The 19,171-nt window shown below is 38.0% G+C and overlaps 2 protein-coding genes across 2 annotated transcripts in view; both read left to right on the forward strand.

Moving 5' to 3' along the window:
- Positions 1–13,776, forward strand: part of trpa1b (transient receptor potential cation channel, subfamily A, member 1b) — a 59,800-nt gene extending 46,024 nt beyond the window's left edge. The window contains exons 15-27 of the mRNA XM_061965425.1: positions 1,801–1,891; positions 1,971–2,030; positions 2,212–2,307; positions 3,625–3,695; positions 3,759–3,915; positions 6,826–6,915; positions 6,985–7,154; positions 7,219–7,348; positions 7,493–7,675; positions 7,738–7,806; positions 10,163–10,264; positions 10,339–10,454; positions 10,580–13,776. Of these exons, the coding sequence (XP_061821409.1) occupies positions 1,801–1,891; positions 1,971–2,030; positions 2,212–2,307; positions 3,625–3,695; positions 3,759–3,915; positions 6,826–6,915; positions 6,985–7,154; positions 7,219–7,348; positions 7,493–7,675; positions 7,738–7,806; positions 10,163–10,264; positions 10,339–10,454; positions 10,580–10,793 (1,549 nt within the window). The 3' untranslated portion in view covers positions 10,794–13,776. The remainder of the gene's footprint in view (positions 1–1,800; positions 1,892–1,970; positions 2,031–2,211; positions 2,308–3,624; positions 3,696–3,758; positions 3,916–6,825; positions 6,916–6,984; positions 7,155–7,218; positions 7,349–7,492; positions 7,676–7,737; positions 7,807–10,162; positions 10,265–10,338; positions 10,455–10,579) is intronic.
- Positions 13,777–17,068: 3,292 nt separating this feature from the next.
- msc (musculin (activated B-cell factor-1)) lies at positions 17,069–18,660 on the forward strand. Its single transcript, XM_061964744.2, has 2 exons — positions 17,069–17,500; positions 18,574–18,660. The coding sequence occupies exons 1-2, from the start codon at positions 17,186–17,188 to the stop codon at positions 18,658–18,660; spliced, it is 402 nt and encodes a 133-aa protein (XP_061820728.1). The 5' UTR covers positions 17,069–17,185.
- The last annotated feature ends 511 nt before the right edge of the window (positions 18,661–19,171 follow it).

Genomic DNA, 19,171 nt, shown 5'->3' on the forward strand with positions numbered 1-19,171 from the left:
AAAAAATCTGGATCTATATCCTTATTTAATTCCGGACTATTGTGATCTATGCTGCTGAAGGTTTTCAGTTCCATACTTTCCTGTTCACCAATCATTTGTGTTGCTCTATGAATGTCTATAAGTGTAGATGAATGTGCACCTAAGTAAAGATCTTCTTGTTTGGTAATCCCTTGGAGCGTTGTAATTTTGTAGTTGAATATCGATGTTTGTTCTCCATCAGACTCTATTATCGTTATTGTAGTTGCTGGAAGCTCTGATATTTGTCCAGATCCTTGATGTCTTTGACAACTAGGACTCTTGCGTGTGGACCTCCATTCAGCTTTATGTAGATTTTGCAGTTGCCGTTCCAAATTCCCTGAATTTTCTCTTGTTTCCACAAGTCGCGTGCTGGCGCAATGTTGCATTCTCCTCTTTCAGCTTCTCTACCTCACGTTTTAATGCTTTGATGTCTTCACAGAGGATCTTCATTTCTTCTCTGAACTTTCTAAATTCCATCATATGATTACGATATTCTTTTCTGTCTTTGATAATCTGTTGGATATCTGCAGCATCTTTTTGTACACCGTTGATCATCTGTTCCTGGAGATTGTCGACATTGCTTTGTGTCTTATTTATATTGTTTTGTAGAGTTCTTACTAACTCTTTTAAGTCCGGTTCCACCTCTGGTAACGGTGTATTGCTCCGTTGACGGCTTCTTCTCGTGCTCGTGGTTGCTCTGCAGCAAAGTGAAGCTGTTGGTGTTGTTAGCTTCTGTGGCAAGAGGCGGCTCTATGGAGTTTTTTTTCTTTCACGTATTTTGCACAAGCCAGAGCTGTGTCAGCTTTTCCTGTAGATCCCTTGTGTGGTCAGAAGCATTTAAAATATGTCCAACTAATTCAGTTTTGTTGTTTAGCTTTGGGTCGCTACGCCACGGCTTTGAGCTAGCATTTAGCTTGTTAGCCCCCGGCTTTTCTGCACTTTCGGTTTGCTTATTTTAGCGAATCTGTGCCTCCCGCTGGGCAGAGTTGAAGTCGAATATGTCCTCCCTTGGAAACAGGAAGTCTTGCTTTGACACAAAAAAAGTCAAGCCTATGCTTGGAAAAACTAAAGGGTTGCTAAAGTAACGAAAATAACCTTATTTGTGCTGAAGTGAAAACTTGCACTTTTTGACCTCAGTCCCCTTTAACATTTTAGTTGTTTTTTTAATTGAAATCAAAACGGTTCTTGATTTAACACAGAACAGCCATCCCTTATTGTTTGCAAAAAAAAGACTACTAGAGTGCTGCTAGAGTGCCGAAAATAAACTGATTTAAGTTGACGTGAAACCTACACTTTTGACCTTCAGAACCTTTTTTATTTGAGGTTGAATCTTCTTAAAATCAGTTGGCTCTTTGCTCGACACAAAACAGTTAGGTCTATGTTTAAAAAAAACGAAAGTACTGCTCGAGTGCCGAAAAGAAACTGATTTGTCCCGAAGTGAAACCTGGGCTTTTTGACCTCAGCAACGTTTTTCATTTCTGGTTGGCTTTTAAGTAAAATCAGAATCAATAGGGGCGTTGCTTTGACACAAAACAGTCAAGACTATGTTTAAAAAACCAGAGTGCGGCTAGAGCGACCTAATGCATATCAGGATCGTCTTTTGAAATCATTAGGGTTTTCGTTCTAACACATCCCTCCCAAAAAAGCTGCTAGATTGCCGAAAAGAAACTGATTTGATCTTTGATGATGCAATTCAAAAACAATTTTTGGGTTACTATTCCATAGCGTTTCGATTTGTCTAGACTATGTTTTAGCAGCACCATCATTCATGTGTCCTGGCAGGTGTGCGGAGGCTATTCTCGCATTTATACAAGGTTCATCTCAGCGATGTCCCATTTTCGACATGATCGAATATCTGCCAGAGACCTGCAAGGTTTGCTTATCGAGCGTATCACAAATCTATTCAAGGGTCTTATTGTAAGCACATTATGAAGTCTTTCTTTGATTTTCAGCACCTGTTGGACTCCTGTGTGAAAGAGTCTGGGGACGATCATACCAGCCCTGACTATCATGTAAGATGGCCACACATGATCGGGTCCAGTAGGGAAGTTAAAATGTCAGCTCTTGAGCGGGACTGTGCTGAAAATTAAATTTATATTCCTTGTACGTCTTGTACATGTGAAGAATCGACAATAAAGTGGACAGTTGACAGTTGTTGTTTTTTACCATTAAAGCGACTTCTATTATCAATAGATTGAATATGACTTCAAATGGCTCCAAGCTCCTGTTGAAGTGCAGAAGAAACAAGTGGACAAGTCCAACAGAGTTCAACCCCTCGCTGCACTCAATGTAAGCTTCCTTATTTTTTCCCCCAATGTAAGCTTTGTTAGTCTGCTTTTAAAAAAACAAAAAGGTGAGGTTTACTTTCGTGCGGTTGACTGTTTTAGTTAAAAGGTCGGCAAATAGCAAAACAATTTTCCTCATGAGAAAAATTGTCAATCCAAATGTTTTGTTACAGACACCCACAAATATTACTACAAAACACATTTTATATAGACAAATTATGGTTTTACATGCATCAAACAATTTGAAATATGAATTGAATAGATAAGTCAACATTGCTCTAGTTGAGATAATGAGTTCTTTTTTCTCACCTTCTTTAACAAAGTACTGGCAATCACAACTTTGGTTGGCCCCATCGTGGTTTATTTTGCAGTCATAGTCAGAAACAAAACCAACAGATGAGAGTCTTTGTTTGGGGACTTGATTCCGCAGATGATATACAGAAAAACGGCGTGTTTTGAAATAAGAGCTGTCTCTCGTCTAATTGCAAGCACAAATTTGAGTGATAACTTAAGCATCCATTAGTTGGAATAGCAAATATCACCCCGTAAGATCTGCCCAAAACATCTGGTCTTACTAGCTAGCATTAACTCATAGTTAGAGATCTTTGTTTTCCAACCATGGGTAGGAAGAAAGTGAGTGGGAAAGACAGAAGTGGATAATGTTCATTCAATTAAAGAAAAAAATCATCAAAAACATTGCCAAGCGTGTTACAGAGTGGTGGAACTATCTGAGTAGCACTGCTGGTCTGCAACGTACTGAAGCAGAATGAGTCTTACACCAGCCAATAATGTTATAATAATTTGTAAACGGAGGACATTTATCCAATAAAATATGGAGAAGCTGCTGATTGTGTGTTTGATGGAGAAGGAGCTGGAAGGAGGTATAGTAGAACTCCATTCACCAATTGTACATTATTTTTACATTACTACAGTTGTTAGTAGTACGTTCTGTTGTATTGTTTTACATACAATATTTCTTATCTAAAAGTTAGTTTTCTTTTTAAAAGGCATTTTACATCTTAAAATTCTGCTGTTTTGAGGGCCGATTAAATTGATTTCCATCAGTTTCAGTGGGAAATGTTTCATACACAAAGAATCATACAATAAGTAGGCATACAGAAACACAAAGTAGCACTCGAAATACCAGCTTAGATTTCATGAAAAGCTTAATTTTCTCCTACATTTACTGGTATTTGAATACTGCTTTGTGCCATTTGTCCGTGACGCGTTCATATTTGAGCGCAAATTATTTTTATCCGAACCAACCATGACAAGCATGAAAGCACCTTTTTGAAAGATCTCAGAATGCACTTTCTTGCAGAGCATGGTGAAATACAACCGCCTTGAGCTCCTCAATCACCCCGTCTGCAAGAGGTACCTCTCCATGAAGTGGTGAGTGACCTACTTTCACCAAGTGCTTCCACGAGCGCCTCCGATCTTTGTGTCGTGTCGCAGGGTTGCGTACGGGAGCACGGCCCATCTGCTCAACATGTTCTTGTACCTTCTTGGCTTGCTGCCGCTGACTCACCTCATCGTGACTCTGAGGCCATCCGTCAACGCTACTGAAACGGCCAAGCATGGACTCATCATGGTGCCGATAAACCTAAAGCAGGTAAACGTATTGAAATTACACCGATACCTAATTTTTCCAATAACAAAAATGGATTAGATTTATACAGCGCTTTTCTATACACTAGACACTCAAAGCCCGCACAAATACACTGTAATAGATTTTAACTACTATACTGACCTTAATATAACACAACCCTGGTGTGCACCAAACAAGCGGACCAAGATCGGGTCGTGTTCTGTGTCTTCCATAGGACTGCGATCTATCTGTGGTGGTGTTTTGTTGACGTAATGATCTAATTGTCAAATTGTCAAACAGTTTAAAAACAACATTTCTCCACAAGCTATTGCAAGGTATTTTAGGATTTCACCATCTACGGTCTGTAATATCAGCAAAAGGTTCAGAAAATCTGGAGAAATTACTGCACATAAGACATAAGACAATGCCCGTGACCTTCGATCCCCCAGGCGGTACTGCATCAAAAACCGACATCAGTGTGTAAAGAATATCACCACATGGGCTTAGGAACACTTCAGAAAACCACTGTCACTAACTACAGTTCGTCGTTACATCTGTAAGTGCAAGTTAAAACTCTACTATGCAAAGCGAAAGCCATTTATCAACACCCAGAAACGCCGCCGGCTTCACTGGGCCCGAGCTCATCTAAGATGGACTGATGCTAAGTGGAAAAGTGTTCTGTGGTCTGACAAGTCCACATTTCAAATTGTTTTTGGAAACTGTGGACGTCGTGTCCTCCCGAACAAAGAGGAAAATAACCATCCGGACTCTTATAGGCGCAAAGTTCAAAAGCCAGCATCTGTGATGGTATTGGGGTGTATTAGTGCCCAAGGCATGGGTAACTTACACATCTGTGAAGGCAGCATTGATGCTGAAAGGTACATACAGGTTTTGGAGCAACATCCATCCAAGCAACCATCTTTTTCATGGAGACCCTGGACTGCTGAACAACTTAAGCTGTACATCAAGCAAGAATGGGAATGAATTCCACCTGAAAAGCTTAAAAAATGGGTCTCCTCAGTTCCCAAACATTTACTGAGTGTTGTTAAAAGGAAAGGCCATGTAACACAGTGGTAAAAATGCCTCTGTGCCAACTTTTTTGCAATGTGTAACTGCCATTAAATTATAAGTTAATGATTATTTGCAAAAAAAAAAATGTTTCTCAGTGCAAACATTAAATATCCTGTCTTTGCAGTTTATTCAATTGAATTTAAGTTGAAAAGGATTTTAAAAACATTGTATTCTGATTTTATTTACAATTTACACAAGGTGCCAACTTCACTGGTTTTGAGTTTTGTATATATATATACTTACTTATTTCTTTATAATTTGTTTACTAAATATATCTATATATACATACAGTATATGTAAATATCTATATATAATTATAATAATCATTATATATATATATATATATATATATATATATATATATATATATATATATATATATATATATATATATATATATATATATATATATATATAATGTCCTTACTAAATATATCTATGTACATCTATCTATCTCAATCAATGTTTACTTATATAGCCCTAAATCACGACTGTCTCAAAGGGCTGCACAAGCCACAACGACATCCTTGGCTCAGATCCCACATCAGGGCAAGGAAAAACTCAACCCAATGGGACAATGAGAAACCTTGGAGGGAACCGCAGATGTGGGACACCCCCCCGGCGACTGGTGCAATGGACGTCGAGTGGATCTAGCATAATATTGTGAGAGTCCAGTCCACGAAGGAGAGGGGGGCAGAGCAGAAAAGAAACGGCAGATCAACTGGTCTAAAAGGGGGTCTATTTAAAGGCTAGAGTATACAAATGAGTTTTAAGATGGGACTTAAATGCTTCTACTGAGGTAGCATCTCTAACTTTTACCGGGAGGACATTCCAGAGTACTGAAGCCCGAATAGAAAACGCTCTATAGCCCACAGACTTTTTTTGGGCTCTGGGAATCACTAATAAGCCGGAGTTCTTTGAACGCAGATTTCTTGCCGGGACATATGGTACAATACAATCAGCAAGATAGGATGGAGCTAGACCGTGTAGTGTTTTATACGTAAGTAGTAAAACCTTAAAGTCACATCTTAAGTGCACAGGAAGCCAGTGCAGGTGAGCCAGTATAGGTGTAATATGATCAAACTTTCTTGTTCTTGTCAAAAGTCTAGCAGCCGCATTTTGTAACAACTGTAATCTTTTAATGCTAGACATAGGAAGACCCGAAAATAATATGTTACAGTAATCGAGACAAGACGTAACGAATAATGATCTCAGCGTCGCTGGTGGACTAAATGGAACAAATGTTAGCGATATTACGTATATATATATATATATATATATAGATTCAGAATTGATTATCAATTAAAAACACATTCCCGCTCAGTATAAAAAAAATATGATAAAGCCTTCTCAAAAAATGTTACAAGTTACATAAGCTCCTCTTGGCTGCTGATGTGTAACTTGTAAGCACGGAGATAGCCTAAAAAAAACTTTTTTAAATTTGAAGATTTCTTTTTTTTTTTTTTTTTTCAAAGAGTATCTAAAGGAGTCTGATCACTTGCTAAATTGGCAACACCAAACCTTCTTAAAGAGTCCTCTTATCCTCATCTATACCAGGGCTGTGTATAGAGAGAGTATAGACAACTCGGATTCAGAGTTGGTCCAATCATTTAAGAGATTGTCTGGCCATACTCCCTCTGATTGGTCTACATGGTGCTATGTTTGGGACCAACTCTGAAAGAGAGTTGTACTCTCCTCTATACACGGCTCTGGGTGTAACCACTTAATAGATAATTGTATTGATTCAGGTGTGTTTCAAGACATGTATTATTTTATAACGCATGCCACCAGTGCTTGAAGTACAATACTATTCAGTATACTGCACAGTAATATGGTTATGAATCAGAGTTTTTCCCCCAACAGCAGAGTATATTCCTGTCCGTCTGTATGGTGATGGTCTTAGTCATGAACATCTACGCCATTGTGAAGGAAGTGTTGCAGATAATACAGCAGGTAAAACAAACTTTGTTTCACCAGCTATGATCTCCATTCTTCTGACATGTTTTTCCTGTCATGTGGAAGCGATGGAACTACATCAAGGACACCAACAACCCGATGGACTGGTCAATCGCCATCTTTTCACTGCTGTTCGTCATCCCTCTCATGTTCAACATACAAAGTTCTTTGCAGTGGCAGGCAGGAGCCATTGCGATTTTTCAATCCTGGGTTGGATTTCTGTTGTATCTCCAGAGGTAATTTTGAGCTTTTCTCCGATTGCACCAATCTACCCCTTGACTGTGTCTGCTGTCACTGCAGATTTGAGGGCGTTGGAATCTATGTCGTGATGTTCAATGAGATCATGAAGACGCTCAATCGTGTCGTGCTTATCTTCTTTTACCTCTTGTTGGCGTTTGCTTTGGCCTTCTATGCTCTCATGCTCAACCAGGTGGGGAAACTATGCAGTCCAGTTGTAACCTTCCCTTCTTCATGTCTCAGCAATTTGATTGTCAATTCACCTCCTGTGTTCATGTGACCATTTCTCAAAGTTAATATTTGCACTGCAAGGATTTATTGATGAATTGATCCTCAGAGGGAGTTTGACACCCTGCCGCTGGCGATGATGCAATCGTTTGTGATGATGGTGGGAGAGATCAACTACCAGAACAACTTCCTGGATGCTTACCTGAAGAATGATCTTCCCTTTGAGATCTTGACTTTCATCATTTTCACCTCCTTTGTTATGCTCATGCCCATCTTGCTTGTCAATCTGATGGTAAGCAATACAAGAACAAGCTCCTCATCCTTACATTTTATTTTCATGGCGTTGTCTTCCAGATTGGTTTAGCAGTTGGAGACATTGCCGAAGTGCAGAAAACTGCAGCCATGAAAAGAATAGCCATGCAAGTATGTGTTCTAGTAGTTGCCTATTATTATCAGTAGTAGTAGTTTTGGGCCCTGAAATGGGTCACTGATCTGCAGCAACACTGATTTCCATGCCAGGATACTTTCTATTTGCAAATTCTGAATGTAGTGTATGACGACCGATGTCATTCAAGTTCCTCTTCTCTGTAACAAAGCTCTCCTTTCCATAGTCTGACTGAAAATAAACACGTTCTTTCCATTTTCAATATCCGAAGGTAGTCTTGAATAAACACAACAATGTGGGGCGTTTTTTTTTGCCATGCTTGTAACGCAGCTGTGCTTTCAATAACCTGATTACAAATTAACACTTTCTGCCGAAGTCCTTTCTATTTGCAATTTTTGAAGGTAGTCTTTGATAAACACAATGTTGCGGGGCGACCGATGTCATGCATGTTCCTCTTGTATGTAATAAAGCTGTCTTTTTCATAGCCCGACTGAAAAACAGTTTTGACAGAGATTCTTTCTATTTGCAATTTCTGATGGTAGTCTTTGATAAACACAACGCTGTGAGGCGACCTTTTGTCTTGCATGTAATGAAGTTGTTCTTACCATAGCCTAACTAAAAATCAACCCTTTTTTTCATCCCCAGTCCTTTCTATTTGCAATTTATGAAGGTAGTCTTTGATAAACAACACTTTAGGGCAACTAACGCCATGCATGTTCCTCTTGTATGTAACAAAGCTGTCCTTTCCATAGTCTGACTTAAAATCATCACTTTGTGCCGGCATCCTTTCTAGTTACAATTTCTAAAAGTAATCTTTGATAAACAACGCTGCGGGACAACTTTTTGTCATGCATGTTCCTCGTGTAAAGTATGTAACGAAGCTGTCCTTTCAAAAGCCTGACTGTGAATACAAATGTTTTGCCAGCATCCTTTCCATTTGCAATTTTGAAGGTAGCCTTTGAAAAACAACGCTGTGGGGTGACGTTTGGTCATGCACGTTGTTCTTGTATGTAACGAAGCTGTCCTTTCCATAGATTGATAACAAATAAACACTGTCAGCCGGGATACTTTCTATTTGCAATTTCTGAAAGTAGAGTTTGATAAAACACAACGCTGTGGGGCAACCTTTGTCATGCATGTTCCTCTTGTATGCAAGAAAACCCTCCTTTCCATAGTCTGACTGAAAATAAACATTTTCTGCCGGCCTCCTTTCTATCAATCAATCAATCAATCAATCAATTCCTTTATTGTCATTATCACAATAACACTTAAGTCATACATGTCAACAAGATTTTGTTTGAGCTTTGTCCAGCAGCATAGAAACTGCATTGAAGTGCAGGTTGACCATAGTTTACAGTTAGCATTGTCAGGAAGATGGCGAATAGAGGGGTGTGGGGGTGGGAACAGTCAGATGTCTGATGGGTGTTACATTGATGTTGCAGCGATGCGATGTCCAGAGCACAATTATTGAGGTGGTGAAGAGTGAGGTAATAAGATGGTCCGGGGCAGCAAAGGGGCAGGCTGTTCATTTAGCAGTCTCAGCCTGGGGATACAGACTGTGAGACATTCTGGGGGTCCTGGCGCAAATCGATCTATACCTCCTTCCAGAGGGTAGCAGGTTGAAGAGGCCACTTGCTGGGTGGTATCTGTCCTTCAGGATGTTGTGTACTCGCTTTAGGCAGCGAGTTGTGTACATGGCACTCATCTCTGGGAGTATCGTCCTTGTAATTTTCCCCGCCGCTTTAACCACTCGCTGGAGGGCCGTTGGCTTGCTTTCGTGCAGCTATCAAACCACACTAAAAAGCCATATGTGAGGACACTGCTGATGGCACAGTTGTAAAAGTTTACCATTGATTTCTGCGGAATGTTTGCGCATTTTAGTTTCCTCAACAAAAAAAAGACGTTGGGCCTTTTTGACTGTAGAAGCAGTGTTAATGTCCCAGCATAGATCTTCTGTTATGTTCACCCCTAAGAATTTGAAATGCTTGACCCTTTCTACTAGATTGTTATTAATTAAAAGTGGAGGGTGTTTGTTCTGCCCTTTCCTGCGGAAGTCTACAATTAGTTCTTTGGTTTTGTTAGTGTTAAGAACCAAGTTGTTGTTCTTTAGTTACAATTTCTAAAAGTAGTCTGTTGGGTGACCTTTTTCCATGCATGTTCCTCATGTTAAGTATGTAACAAAGCTCTCCTTTCAGTAGCCTGACTGAAGATAAACACTTTTTTGCCGGCATTCTTTCAATTTGCAATTTTGAAGGTAGTCTTTGAAAAAAAAAAAACGCTGTGGGACGACCATTGTCATGCATGTTTCTCTTGAATGTAAAAAAGCTGTCCTTTCCATAGCCTGACTGAAAATATATAATTTCTGCCCCCCAAACCCATCCCCACCCTCCATAGATTGACCTCCACACGGCTCTGGAAGACAAGCTGCCTTACTGGTTTGTCAAACGAGCTGACAGAAGTTTCATCCTTATCTATCCTAACCGCAAGTGCTCCAGGGTAGTGCAGTATATTGCCTTTTAGTTTATTCAGTCACTTCCCTTTCTCAGTAGTTGTTTCTCTTTTAATTGCAGTATGCTATATGGAAAATATTATCAGGCCCCGAGGACAACGAAGTATGGAAGCACACGCATGCCACTTCACGAAGTTGCTCCACCATCGAGAATGAGCTGAAAAAGCAGAAGTGCAGGTAGGTCAAAACTCCATGCTGTATTGCATCATATGTCGATGCCTTAGTGCCCCCTAGTGGAAAAAGTGAGTGAGCTTCAAACAAATAGACATTTTTGATTGCTCAGCAGTATTTTGTGTGATCAGGATGAAGGAGATGTCCAACATGCTGGAAAAGCAGCACGACCTGCTGAAGCTCATCGTCCAGAAGATGGACATCACGTCCGAGGCGGACGAGTACGACGGCCCGGTGAACAAGCGGGGCAGCATGTGGCCCCGAGTGTGTCCGCCCAAACGCTCCAGCAGTGGCGTGTCTCGCTGGTTTCCGCTCATGAAGGCCATCGGGTCCAAGCCCAAATGAAGGCAGGCACTACGACGCCCTCCCTTGTGTCCCCCTATTTGACTTCAAATGGAATAATGCTGGGTGCTTTTTATGTAGACCAGAGATGCGTGGCTGTAGACGACCACAATGTACCCATCAGTAGAGTTATCAAAGTGTGTTTTTCAAACTACTCATTTTATTTCAAGTATCAAAAGTCAAATGTTTGGAGACACTTTCTCATTCACTACCAGAGCAATTAGGTCTAAACTTTTATCTGGCATATGTTCTATTATTAGGAATCATTATTCTTTGTCAATCACAAACTTCTTTTAGAATTGTGGCCTACCTTGCTGCCTTGAAATACATTATAATTTTACACATTTAAAATGATAGAAATTACAAATGTTTTATATTGATGCCATTAATGCCTTACCCCAATAGACCCCTGACCCTCTCTGCAGTTGGGCAAAAACCTTATTGAACTTATTTAAGTAATGTACGTTACAAAAGTGCACAATGATGAAAAAAAAAATTCAAGGAAGAGATATTTTAATAATTATTTAAATAAAGGCATCTGTGCAAATAAAAGCCAGACCCCTTGCAAACACCAAGTTGCCTGGTCCCCTCTGCAGTCGAGTAAATACATATTCAATTTCACACTATTTTATATTACTTTGAAAAATAAATCCACATATCCGAATAAACCCCCGTAAACATCTTACCCCTAATAAAACCCAGAATATGTATTATTAAAATTGTATAAAGCTAGTTTTTATATGTTTCCTCTCTAAGCCTTAATAAATGTCTGGTTCTTTCTCCAGTTGAGTTTAACTTCACATACAGCATATTTGACTACATATTGTTATCTAATATTAATTATAAAATCTTAGTTTTTTGCGCGCGCGCATTTTTCGTCTTTAACGCCTTGTATTGTTGTTTTAATTTTATAATTTTAGTTTTTTCTCTTCCAAATGCCTTACTTAATATATGCTTAGTCCTCTCTGCAGTTCAATAACTCGACACGTTATTGAATAAATATTTTATAATTATAGTTTTGGATTTTTTCAGTTTTTCTCTAACACCCTATATTGTTATTTAATATTAATTTTATAATATTAGTTTTTGTATTCTTCTTCGCAAACGCCTTACTTCTAAAAACGACTAGTCCCCTCTGCAGTTGAGTTTAACTTGACATGCTGCATATTTCAACACAATATTCGATATTAATTTTATAATCTTAATTTTTGTAATTTTTTTTTCTTCCCTAATGTCTTACTTACGTGCCTAGTCCCCTCTGCAGTTGAGTGTAATTTCACATATAGTATATTTAAACACAGATATCTAATACAAATTTTGTCAACTTAATTTCAGTATTTTTGCGTTTTCTTCCTGAATGCCTTACTTAATAAAATGCCTGGTCTCCTCTACAGTTGAGTTTAAACTTGACATCAGGTATATTTTAACACATTATTTAATATTACATTTCTTAAAAGCTAGAATCTTAGTTTTTGTATTTTTGCATTTTCCCCAAGTCCTTATATTGTTATTTAACATTAATTTCATGATAGTTTTAGTTAAAGTTTAAAAAAAACATAAAGTATCTTTGAACACAGTTATTTAATATTAATTTTAGAATCTTATTTTCTATAGTTTTGCATTTTTCCTCACGGGTGCCCTACTTAATAGACACCTAGTCCCCTCTGCAGTTGAGTTTAACTTGACATGCTGCATATTTGAACACAATATTCAATATTAATTATATAATCTTAATTTTTGTATTTTTTTTTTCTTCCCTAATGTCTTACTTACATGCCTAGTCCCATCTGAAGTTGAGTCCAACTTGACATGCGGTATATTTGAACACATTATTTTTCTCTAATCTTCATTTTTATATTTTTTCCATTTTTCCCTTTTTAACACCTTAACACCATGAAGTACAGTATATTTGAACACGTTATTTAATAGTAATTTTTCAATCTAAATGTTTGTATTTTTCCCTCTTTAAATCCTTACTTAATAGACGCCTGGTCCTTTCTGCAGTTGAGTAAATAAATACCTCTGGTCACTAAACAAGGAAACATAGCAAGTAGTGTAATTATGTTTTTTTTGATGATTTACCATTATGAATTAATGTACTTCCTTGAGAGAAATACAAATAAATGACTTTTAAAGATTATAATGTAAATGTACAGTACTGTACGTGCTGCATATTTGTAACTAGGGCTGCAACAACTAATCGATTAAATCGATTATAAAAATAGTTGGCGATTAATTTAGTCATCGATTCATTGGATCTATGCTATGCGCATGGGCAGAGGCTACTTTTTTTTTTTTATTTAAATAAACCTTTATTTATAACTGCAACATTTACAAACAGCTGAGAAACAATTATCAAAATAAATATCGTGCCAGTATGCCGGTTTTTTTTCCAATAAAATACTGGAAAGCATAGATATGTAGTTTGTCTCTTTTATCCGATTATTAATCGATTAATCGAAATAATAATCGACAGATTAATCGATTATCAAATTAGTTGTTAGTTGCAGCCCTATTTGTAATGTCACATTGTATGCCGTCAACAGTTAAAGCATTTTCTGATGCTTATGTTGTGCATTGTAGTCGTAGTACCTGCTCAAATTAAAGGAAAAAGACTTTGAGTATGACATCATCACAACTGGCTCCTGTCCCCACTATAGCCTCTGCAGCTTCCCATCCGGGGTCACCAACTATAAAACGTCTTTGCTGACGGACAAATGCTTGCACTGCCTTCAAGTGAAGCATCAAGCAGTAAATGTTGCAGGAATTTCATTATTCCCATGGCAAGTATTACACCAAGCCTCTAACCATCCATTAGCGCATTGTTACGGGTAATATTTCTGCTTTTATATGCATAACAAGTGGACTGCAATGCGTCACTCACATTAGTGCAGTGAAATGTAAACATTTTTTTGAAAGTGAGCAGTTAAGAAAACATTAAAAGTTGATTTCCAAGTACTGGGAGTTGCCCAAAGCTGCCAACACTTTAAATCTTCCTATACTTTCCCCTCAGGCTCGACTTGCAGGTTTAAAGGGCTTTGTGATGTTTACAACCTGCACGCTCGTCTATTGGAACAACAAATTAAGATTTTTTTTTCTCGGGCAGCAGCACACTTCTTTTTTCTTTTCTTTTTTTTAATACTCGCCTGCCTCACACGCCGACTTAAAAGGAGACCAACGTGAAACAAGGTAGGATGCGCCGCAAAGCGCCAAACATTGCCATTATTGTCCCTGGTCATGCCAAGGCGCCAGATGTCATGGGAACAGTAAACAGCTGTGGCTGCAGCGTGTGAGCGCTCACTCCTTGTGAGGAAACTCAATCCTTCTGTGAAAACCTCCAAAGGATTACACACTTTTCATGAGGTCCTTAAGACATTTCTATTTCCAAAAACACAAAAACACAATAAAAGTGGGTGTTTTAGTCTAATTAGAATCGTCAAGGGAGCCGGAGCCTATCCCAGGTGATCACTACACTATCATAGAGTCTACATTTCATTTTATCTGTACATCCATCTATTTTCTATGTTATATACCGCTCATTCTATAAAGAATCATGTGGGAAGCTGGAGCCTATCCCAGCTGATCACTACACCATCAGTGACTTCATTTAAAAATAAAAAAATGTGGCTTTATTTCATACTATTATTTTCTGTACAGCTTATTCTGTTCAAACTCACATGAAGCTGGAGTCTATCCCAGACGATTACTACACTAAGAGTTATTCCATCCATTTATTTTCTATACAATTCATTTTGTTCAAAATCACAAGATGCTGGAGTGTACTCCAGATGATCACTACATTATTGGGATCATTTAATCGAATATATTTTATATCTATCCCTCCATTTTCTTTACTGCTTATCTTTATCAAGTAAGCTGGAGCCCATTCCAGCAGATCACTACAGCATCAGTGACTTTATCGGCTTGATCTATAAATTGTGTTCGACTTTATTGAATCCCATTACTTTCCATTCTGAAATCACAAGACGCTGGAGCCTTCTCCAGATTATTACTACATTATCCATCCATCCATTTTCTACCGCTTATCCCTTTCATCAGTGATTATTTAATTTTATTTTATTTATATTCATCCATCCATCCACCATCCCACTTATCCTCAATAGGGTCACTGGTAAGCTGGAGCTTATCCCAGCGGATCACTACACCATCAGTGAATTCATTGGATTAATTAAAAAAATTCTGTTTTTATTTACTTTCTTTACAGCTTATTCTGTTCAACATTACAAGAAGCTGGAGACTATCCTAGATGATCACTACACTATCAGTCTTTATTTCATTTGATCTTATTTACATTTATACATCTATTTTTTTATAGTGCTCATACTGTTAAGAATACAGTGTGGAGCTGGAACCTACCCCAGATGACCACAACTTTATCAGTTTTACTCATCCATCCATTTCTATACTACTTATCGCCTTCCGAAAAAGCTACCACAACAATATTTTATTTTTTCATCCACTTCCTTTACAGATTATCCTGTTTAGACATAAGAGGCTGAAGTCTATCCCAGCTATTATTTCAATTGATTGTATTTCATCTATCCATTTTCCGTTTACCTTGTCCTAAAATGTTGGAAGGCAAAGCCTATCCCGAGACGACTGCGCTATTAATGAATTTATTTCATCCATCCATTTAAACTGCTTATCCTGTTCAAAATCTTAGACAGCTTGAGCCTACCCCTGTTGACCACTTTATTACACATGGTATTTCACTGCTTGTATTGATTTTTTTCATCCATCAATTTTCCATACGAGGTATCCTGTTGAGAATCGGATTTAGTTGGAGCCTATCTCAGCTGGATCCTATCCCAGATGACTACTAAATTACTTCTGACTTTATTTCATTTGCTTGTACTGTATTCATTTTACTCAGCCATTCATTTTCTACACTGCGTATCCCGCAGACAATCATATTTAACTGGAGCCTATCCCAGTTGACCACTATATTTCTTGTTACTTAATTTACTTTGCTTGTAACATTTTTATTCATACATTCATGTTCCATACCACGTATTCTGTGGAGAATCCTATTAACTGGAGCCTATTCCAGGTGGAACCGATCCCAGTTGACCACCATATTACTTGTGACTTTACTACATTTGCTGGAATCAATTTTATTAATTCATTCATTCATTCATTTTCCATACCACATATCCTGTTGAGAATCCTATTTAGCTGGAGCCTAGCCGAGTTGACCACCATATTACTTGACTATTTAATTTGCTTGTACTGTTAATAATTGTATTCATCCATTCATTTTTCATACCACGTATCCTGTGGAGGATCCTATTTATCTGGAGCCTATCCAAGCTGGAGCCAATCCCAGTTGACCACTATATTACTTCAGACTTCACTTCATTTGCTTGTGTCAATTTTATTCATCCATTCATTTTCCAAACCACATATCCTGTTGAGAATCCTATTTAGCTGGGGCCTATCCCATTGTCACTTTATTTAATTTGCTCAGAAAATGGATGGATGTGTTAGTTTTATTCATCCATTTTATTTCCATATCACATATTACTTGTGACCTTATTTCACTTGCTTGTATTACTTTCATTCATCTATTCATTTTGCACACCACATATCATGTTAAGAGTCCTATTTAGTTAAGTTGAAGTTAAAGTACCAATGATTGTCACACACACACACTAGGTGTGGTGAAATTTGTCCTCTGCATTTGACCCATCCCCTTGTTCACCACCTGGGAGGTGAGGGGAGCAGTGGGCAGCAGCGGTGCCATGCCCGGGAATCATTTTTGGTGATTTAACCCCCAATTCCAACCCTTGATGCTGAGTGCCAAGCAGGGAGGTAATGGGTCCCATTTTTATAGTCTTTGGTATGACTCGGCCGGGGTTTGAACTCACAACCAACCGATCTCAGGGCGGACACTCTAACCACTAGGCCACTGAGTGGTTAGGCCCCAGCCTATCCCAGCTGGAGCCTATCCCTTTTGATTAATTACTTATATTTTGTAATCCACCTGCTGAACTGAAACCTGGCTTGGCCGCCAAGTGGCCGTGGCGGCCATAGTTAGTTTGCAAAATTCTGCTGCGATGTATACACTTGATATTATAGTCCTTGATTCATTTGGTTCTATGGCTTTTGTCCTAACACTGAAGAGGAAGCGTCACCATTTTAAGAGGCGGCGGTCCTTGCAGGGGTCACAGGATCTTGCAGGGAAAAGTGGGAGGGGAGATGTTGTGCAGAAAGGGTGCACAGATGTCCAGAACGCGTCTTAAATGTCAAGAATGATCAGGCCGTAGGCATGTTTGGCTTTCAGAGAGCGCCACCGTCAAAGTGGCCTTCAGAGGACTCGGCTTGAAGCCGATCGGACAACTTTGACACTAAAAACTCCTACAGAGCAGGTGGATATGTCCACTGGCTCGTCAGCGAGCGATGCCGAGGACTACGATGCATCGTGTCTCAGAAGAACGGAAGATGACGGAGGACACAAACAGTCCAAGAAGGACCCTCGCCAGTCTCACAGAGACGCGGCCAACGCCAGGGAGAGGGCAAGGATGAGAGTGCTGAGCAAAGCTTTCTCCAGACTTAAAACCACCCTGCCGTGGGTACCGGCGGACACCAAGCTGTCCAAACTGGACACCTTGCGTCTCGCCTCCAACTACATCTCACACCTACGACAACTCCTGCAGGAGGAGGACAGCTGTGTGCAGCCGTCCAGTCTGGTATGAAACTGTCATTTTTGTAAAAATATTTAAATATTTGATATCTAAAAAACATTTACTACATTGTAGGGCACTACTAAACTATACCACGATAACTACTAAATCAAAATTAAACAGTGACAATAATAATAATAATAATAACAAAAAACACTGTTTGCCCTTTATTTTGTAAGTGTTGTATATAATAATCCTAGTAAGATAATAACTTTCTTCTCGAAGAAAAAAACCCACATGTTTCTCTTAAAGAAATTACTTTTTTTTTTTTTTAAGTTAAGCCTTGAAATAAAAAAGGAATTTTTGTTTGAAAAAAATAATATTTTTATCCTAATAAGATAATTACTTTTTTGTTCAAGAAATTATAAAAAAAACAATATGTTTTTATTGGAAAAATATGACCGATATTTTTATTAGCCCTGGAAAAAGTGTTTACATTGGTTTTATTTTATTTTTATCAATTATGTTTTCTAGTTCATACTAGTAATATAAATTACTTTTTTCTCTAAGATAACACTTTTTCTTAGCCCTTACAAAGTGTTTACACTATTTTAATTACTTATATATACACATACATATATATAATTGATATCATATTAAGGCAATTACTTTCTCTTAAAGAAACTATGGGGAAAAAAACTTTTATTCCCGAAATATTTTTAACCCCAAACTGGGGAAAATATATATGTATTTTATTGCAATAACCGACATTTTAGTTTCTTAAGAAATTATATTAAAAACATTTTCCTTAAAAAAAAATATATATATATATTTTTTTTTTAAAGAAAAATGTTTTTAATATAATTTCTTAAAAAACTAAAATATATATATATATATATATATATATATATATATATATATATATATATATATGACCCTGAAAAAAAAAGTTATGCTTTATTGGCAGACACATACAACCAACATCTGGGCCCCCAGACCACAGTTTTCTTAAGGGCCACATAGACAATTTAAGAAATTTTTATTTTTTATTTTGACATTTATGACTAATGTTTTTAAATGAAATAAATATTTAAGAAATAATAACAGTGAATCATGTCCCTGCATTGTCTTTGGAACAGACGTGGCCATTTCTGACGTCAGCACACTCAGAGGACCAAGACATGTCCACCACTGGAAGATTTTGTGGAAGACTTTTGTTTGAATAATGTCAAAAGTGAGCATGATTTTGTTCGAGCTGTGGATGGTGCAGATGTACCTAACATTGTGGGCAACAGTAAGAGAGTGGAAAACAAAAGGAGTAGTTTTCATCAGGTTGTTGTCAAGTTGCAGCTGTTCATGTTTCCCAGACTTCCGAGGATGCCTGGAGTGACTCTCAGGGGACATCTAATGAGCTGCCTTCTCACACTCACAAGGAGGACGATGTGTGTGTTTAAGTGGTGCCATCAATCAGGCCAACAAAGTGATGATATGCATAAAGTGGCCTTAGTTTTTTTGTATGCACAAAAAAATAATATGCTGGCAAAACTTATAGTTGGTGCTTGGTAAAAACATACTCTTGATAGTTTTACATTAGCTACATCTAGTGGTCACAAATAGAACTGCAAACCCTTGCTCTTCCCACAAATAAATAAATAAATAAATAAATAAATAAATAAATATGAGCTATAAGTGGTGCCATATCTGTATGCTTTGACAGTGACATCACTATTTTGAATT

Source organism: Nerophis lumbriciformis, linkage group LG07 (assembly GCF_033978685.3).
Source record: "Nerophis lumbriciformis linkage group LG07, RoL_Nlum_v2.1, whole genome shotgun sequence".
NCBI lineage: Eukaryota > Metazoa > Chordata > Actinopteri > Syngnathiformes > Syngnathidae > Nerophis > Nerophis lumbriciformis.